This window comes from Limulus polyphemus, unplaced genomic scaffold, assembly GCF_000517525.1.
Source record: "Limulus polyphemus unplaced genomic scaffold, Limulus_polyphemus-2.1.2 Scaffold3337, whole genome shotgun sequence".
NCBI lineage: Eukaryota > Metazoa > Arthropoda > Merostomata > Xiphosura > Limulidae > Limulus > Limulus polyphemus.
Genome location: NW_013668947.1, coordinates 78,040 through 85,158, shown reverse-complemented (window position 1 = coordinate 85,158; position 7,119 = coordinate 78,040). Strand labels below are relative to the sequence as shown.

At 30.8% G+C, this 7,119-nt stretch overlaps 1 protein-coding gene across 2 annotated transcripts in view; it reads right to left on the bottom strand.

Annotated features, from left to right (window-relative positions):
• Positions 1-7,119, bottom strand: part of LOC106469174 (epidermal growth factor receptor-like) — a 51,329-nt gene that overhangs the window by 23,368 nt on the left and 20,842 nt on the right. For both annotated transcript variants that reach the window (XM_022397610.1, XM_022397609.1), the window contains exons 12-16: positions 7,037-7,106; positions 6,606-6,733; positions 3,791-3,878; positions 1,764-1,865; positions 743-994 (exon numbers count right to left, since the gene is read on the bottom strand). In XM_022397610.1, coding sequence (XP_022253318.1) covers positions 743-994; positions 1,764-1,865; positions 3,791-3,878; positions 6,606-6,733; positions 7,037-7,106 — 640 coding nt within the window. The remainder of the gene's footprint in view (positions 1-742; positions 995-1,763; positions 1,866-3,790; positions 3,879-6,605; positions 6,734-7,036; positions 7,107-7,119) is intronic.

The following is a 7,119-nucleotide window of genomic DNA, read 5'->3' as shown; positions in this document are numbered from 1 at the left end:
GTTGCACGTGGGGAAAAAAACGGCGACCTGATTTAAATGTCACACCTGAATGCTCACATCCTTTTAATTATGTTTGAAATTACGAACATTGCTCAACATCATGAAAATTAAACCTTATTTTCAATAAGCAATCCTGAAAAATATTTGGGGGTGCTTAACTTTTTTCCAGGTGTATATAATTCATGATTAGAAGAGGTTAGGATGCATAAAAAAGGAGAGTCAGTAGGTTCTGTAGGATACTTCCAAACATTACTTATATAATTCATGATTAGAAGAGGTTAGGATGCATAAAAAAGGAGAGTCAGTAGGTTCTGTAGGATATTTCCAAACATTAGTTATATAATTCATGATTAGAAGAGGTTAGGATGCATAAAAAAGGAGAGTCAGTAGGGTTTGGAAGTATCCCACAAAACCTACTGCCTCTCCTTCCTTATGTACCCTAACCTCTTCTAATCATGAATTATATAGCTAATGTTTGGAAGTATCCTACAGAAATTAGTTATATAATTCATGATTAGAAGAGGCTAGAGTGCACAATTTGATACTAGAAATTAGAGGTAGTAGGTTTTGTGGGATAATTCACTAACTGAAAGAGGCAAGGGAACCACAGTACTACAAAATGTAATAAGACAAAGTAAAAACAAAGACCATTATATTTTTTATATTAGATTACTGGTAGTCTAATCAATAATTTTTTAATAAAAAGTTAGTGGTCACTCATACTAAGAGCAGTAAAACTCACAATGGTTCGGTTTTCTCCAAGATAAACTCTGTAATTGCGGCACGCATGGCAATGCGTAACAGTGGGTCCATAACATCCTCGACACTCATCAGCACATTTTCCACAACGATGGTTGATGTCATCTGGATAGTGGTCTCGAGGACACTGTGATTCACACTGCTCACCTGAACTATAGTGTAAACATTCACATACCGACACATGGACTCCATAGCCTGTACAGTTTTTACATTGCTGGTGGCATTTTCGGCAAACCTAGGGAAAAAAAAGAAGGAAACAACGCTTTGTGTTATAGAATTAATTTAAATCAGGAAAGTAAATGACAGTATTAAATTTCTTATTGTTAGTAATGGATGTTTTACTGATACATTAGATCTTTAACCAATAATACTATATTTTTTAGTAATATAAGCACACTGAATGATTTGCTGTGAGAACTGGAAGTTTTATTGACAGTACTAGGCTTTAGTTGATATTACTGGGTGTTTTACTTGGTAACATTGGATGTTTTCTTGTGAGTACCACAATTTTTACTGACAGTACTGGTGTTTACTCGATAGTATTAGGTGTTTTACTGTGTAATATGGGATGTTTCGTTAAGACTGATATGTTGTAGTTCTGTCAGCAAAACTTTTCATGACATTAAGAATTGTCCCTTATTCTGTCCCCAACTTGATGGAAGACAGCTAGTTAAAACCACCAACTGCCAACTCATGTGATAGTCTTGTCAAACTGAATAGAGGGATTTGACCACCACCATAAGCACCCAGGATATCAAAGTGCAAACTATTTCTTTTGGTGTTAATAAGACAAGAGCTCAGCAGGAGAAACTGAAAATGGAAAACTGTAGTCATCTACTGAGAAAGAAACCATGTCCATTTCATATTAAAATCATAATTTAAATAATAATAAAAGAAGAAGATAAACTGTGTCAAAACAATTAGAATACAAATAAACTTTATAGAAAGTTAAACTACCAAAATTTTAATTATAGATTATTTGAAAATAAAATGTAATAACTGACCGATTTTCCAGTCAAACTTTTGAGAGGGCCTTCCTCTTGTGGTCCTATATACTCAACATAAAACCCTTCTGGACAAGGTGCATCTGCTTTTAAGCATAGCTCCTAAAAATAAAAAACGTTAAGTAATAATAAATAACAAATTAAATGAACAAAATATTCTTATAATAACCAGCAAGAATAGCCAAGTTACATGAAATTAAAAATAACCATGCCACGAGGTGTGCATGTGTGCATATATAACACAAGTAATCTGACTTTAACTAACCTCTGACATTTAACATATAAATTGGTCAGCAAAATGTAATAAATAAAGTAAATTCTAAGCAGTAGTCAAAAACGTAAACACAATAATACTCAAAAAAGCTCACAATAATATGATTTAGAAAAGGAAGTAATAATAATGATGATAAATATGACAATTAAAATTAATTAGAAAAACATAACTAATAATGTACAAAAATATGATACTCTGTAACCTTAGTGCTTTCAAAATGTAGACCTTCCTTCTTCAGTTTGCCTCCAAAGAAGAAAGATCCACCTTACGCAAGTGTTCTCATTAATAGGAAATTGTATTTTTGTGTTACATTGATTTCTTGAGCTTACGTGTTTTCCTAATATCATGAATTAACTAATAATATAATGAAGTTATACTATGTAGGAAACAGATTTACATCTTGCATTAACTATAGTGAGAATTAACTCTCTCAACATGGGCCCAGTCAATTTGACCAACCATGTGACCTTTATACTCATTTAAATTTCTATAGATTTAATACTACTAACTTTAATATAGTATGTATATCTTCACAAAATTTGGCAGTCTTTCAGTTAACATTACAAGCCTTTCACATACAAAAAACAATAGTTTTTAGTGAAGAATTCTTAATAAACTAAAATACAGGCTTGTCCATGAATATATTGAGTATTTGTTTTGAATAGTCTGTGTGCAAAGTGATTTTCATATTATGATAAAAAATACTTTTCTTCATCTCAAAAATCTCGGATATAATGTGTATTCTCTAAAAACCTCCTAAATACATTTCAAACATTTGTTTTTATATTTTACCTGTTCCTTTCTATACCCTAACTCTATAGCAACCTTGTAACTACACACACACACACACACACACACACAAAAAGTAAATTACCTTTTTTTCATTCTAGAATGACTTCAAATTGCAACATGAAACTACATTTGTTTATCCTAAGTAGATCTGAGCTCCTAACAGTATACATCTATTTATACTTAAATTTCATTGTTTTATTGTCCTTTGAACTGTGACTAACTGCTATTCACATCGCTGTAAGTTGTAAATCACTCAGGGAACATGGAGTTCATGCTGAGCTTTCTAACTGTGACAAGAGTTGTTATTAGAAATTCATCCAAGATAGTCGTTATCTTCACCTTGGGAATGAAGCTTGTAATAACAGTGAAATTGACAATTCTCCATTCAGAAAACAATGTTATACAATATGCCATTTGATAGAAGAAAACCTTGGCTTTCTGTTGGTTATAGATAATATAGAATTAAACATACCAGAGAACTATAAATAAAATCTTAAATAGAGGATGTGACAGGTTGACGTGGCAAGAGGGGTCTAATTTTCTATTTGTTAGCTCTGTAACCAAACAAAATTGAAGGCTATAAAAATTATGGTTTGTCTGAACAATGAAGATTTTATAGGGAGTAATTAACATTTAATTTTGTACATATTGGAGGGATGGTTGATAAAATAGAGAGGACATGCCTAGAGAAAATGTTACACTAGGGAAAGATTCAGGATTCTTTTGAATATTGCCTTATAAAATTAATAACTTAAGACTTGTATATTATCAAAATATGGGTGATTAGCCAAAATTTTATGCTAATACTAATTGGTATAACATAGAAAGTAGATTAATATAATTTTGAATGTAAATCACTAAAACACTTTTTGTCATGTGCAGTAAAGGATACCTGTGGCGATAGGGTTAACTGAATGGAAAGTAAAACTAATATTCTTATGAAAAATATTTCAAAACTTACCACATCATTTGGATCATAAGCACTAACTATGGCTTTTTCACAAGAAATACAACCATTCAATCCAATGGTATTCCTTGGCCCCGTGCATCTGAAAATTAATTGAATATTTTGAAACCTTTTACAAGTTACGTATTGAATACACACCTTACCAACAGACTTGCATATTTTTTAAAGTAATGTAATTTATAAAAGCTATACAAAATTTAACTGTAAAAAGCCTACAACACTCATCTACTCTATTACTTGAAATGTTAATGCTGTTATTAGATTTTTTTATTGCAAGTTACTGCACAGTGTTTTATATTGTTTGCTAAATCTTTCATCAGCAATATTTGAATCGTGTTGATAAGTTTGTTTATTTGGATATCTGTATAAAGCTACAAAAGAGCTATCTCCACAAACTGCCCCTAATTTTGACTAGAGGAGAGACAGCAAGTAAACACCTATTAACTAACAACTCTTGAGCTACTTTAATCAAATAGTTGGTTTTCACTTTCATTCTTATAAAGCACTCATGGCTCCAAAGTGCAAAGTGTGATTTTGTGGAAATGGGACATGAACCATGGACTTTCAGGTTCACAGACTAATTAAGTGATTCACTGACTAATGTTAAAACCTACCAGTCATAGAAATAAGATTAATAGAAAAGTAAAAACTAAGCTTTATATTTTGGCGAGTTTTATTCTTAGTAAATCTCAACACTTTTCAAACACTTTTTTTCACACACACAAAAATCACCCGTAGTTCCATTTTATTCTTTATGAACATGTTTTTGTGTTTCGTCAATTCAATTAGTTCAAAATTTATATATATATATGGTGCTAATATAAACGTATTGCCTTTTCAAACTAAAATATCTCAATTTTAAATATGTATAAAGAGCCTTTCTTTCACTTTTCTACCAAAACAAACTAGATATCAAATAAGTAAAGAGATCCAATATATTTTTTACCTTCCATACTTTATAACATAACCAAGAACAAAGTAATTTCTTGTTCAAGTTTATTTTTTTATTAAAGATACAACAGAAAACTATCTTATAACATTAAGAACTGTCTTTCCTTCTATGATGCATGTTTCATAATCAAAAACTTATTCATGAAGGCTAGTACGTTGGTATATTTTAATGTTTTGTTCACTCGAAGGAGATCTTTTACATGATGTAATAAACTTATGAAGTCTAAATGTTTTGCAAAATTTTGGCCATTAGTGGAATCTCTAACATTTGTGAAATTGAGTACAATATAGAAATGCCAGACTAAGCAAGTTAAAACTAATTAATCAGTTCAAAAGTCTGATTCAGTTATATTCACCAGTAATTAATTGTTTGTCTTTTGCATCTATGTTTGCAAGTATCTATAGTATACCAAGATTACCCACTGTATTTAGATGTTAAGTGTATAATGTGTTTAGATAATGTACTTTTATCAACATACAGTATGATTGGCTGTTTAATTAGGAGAGAAAATTCATTTGAAAAAATCTGTATTTAAATATGTAACTGCAAACATAACACTTGAAAAATGATTAAATCTATCGAGTTAATTATTTCAATGAGGTCACAGAGATAATAAGATCTATAGCCATGTTTTATTGTTCTTTCAAACCCTTAAAATAATAAATGTTTGGGTAGTTAAAAACCCAAGGAGTACAAGAAAAAGTTTGGGGGTAAAAATAAAACATGTACTTAGATGTTTTGTAGTTTAATGACCTGTATGTGATGAAAGAAAAAGTGAAAGGTGAATTAGAAAAAAAAAATTAAGTAATATTGTTTTAAGTTTTATCTTCCCAATCTATAGAAAAATACAATATAGGAAAGAGAAAATACAGAATATCAAGCATTTTACTTGTTCTTATAACCAACTGAATAGAGAAATAATTTACAGAAGAAAAAATATTGGGGCATTAAAAATTTAATCGTTAACCCTTTATCATCCATGGAAGGGTTCTCCATTACTGTAATTGATGTAACTGTACGAGCAGGGATATCTAGCATCTTTAAGTACACAGGTGGAGACAATAAAGTTAAAAACCCATATGATAGAAAAAGAAAGAATTGTTTGTTTGTTTAGAATTTCACGCAAAGCTACACGAGGGCTAACTGTGCTAGCTATCCCTAATTTAGCAATGGGAGATTAGAGGGAAGGAAGCTTGTCGTCACCATCCACTGCTAACTCTTGGGCTACTCTTTTACCAATGAATACTGGGATAGACCGTCACATTATAATGCCCCCATGGCTGAAAGGGCAAGCATATTTGGTGGGATGGAGATTCGAACCCGCGACCCTTAGATTGCGAATCGATTGCCCTAACCACCTGGCCATGCCATGCCAAGAAAGAAAGAAATCTGGAATAGTGTTCTGTTAATTTCTTTTCTTCATAAAAACGTGAATTTCAGTTCGTCAAATGAATAATAATGAATTAATTGCAATGGTGTGTAATTATTATCCAAAAAACAAAAATATTTTAGGGTATAAAGTGGTGTGTAAAGGACTATACATTTAAATCAAACAAAGTTAAAGTGTAAAGACTTTACATAAAAGAATAAACCATACCTTTAACTTTTCACTATTCAGTCACAAACTTATAACACAGAAATATAAACTTTTCTGGTCAATTTATTCTACAGGTAGGAGAAAAACTTTATGGAAATGAGGTTAAATTTAGAAAAGAATGTTTTACTGTATAATCACTCAACTAGTAGGAGAAAATAGTTACAGAAGATAAATCTAGAGCTCATATTTTCTCATTTTATTATTTACCAATTTTCTTACAGATAGTACCATTAGTAAAATAAAAAGGTGTGTTTAATTACCCATCAACACAGTTCTCATGACATAGTTTACATTCTCCTTTGTGGTCATTATATTTGGTGGTTGGGCACTTCTCAACACAGTATGGTCCATCCCGCACACTTCGACACTTCGTGCAATTACTGGGACCCTGAAGAATAGATTTCAAAAAGCAAAATGACATTTACTTAAGTTTTCTTTTCTATTTTTGAAATAAATAAATTTAAAAAAATCCTTTCCCTTGAATGAATAAAATTTTAAATAAATAAATTAATTCGTACTTTTAAATATTAACTACAAACATTGTTTATTATTACCAATACTTCATTCTTTCCTTAGTTTCATCTAAAATAACAAGTCTAAAAACAATTGCATAGTAAATTTAACTTATACCTGTCTGTTTTCTAAAGATAATTCATTAAATAAATGCTTAATGTAATAAAAAACAGCTTACAGGACCAAAGCATTCTCCATCACATTGTTCGTCACAATGCTTACATGTTTTCATCCCAGCATCATAAATCCTGCACACCACAC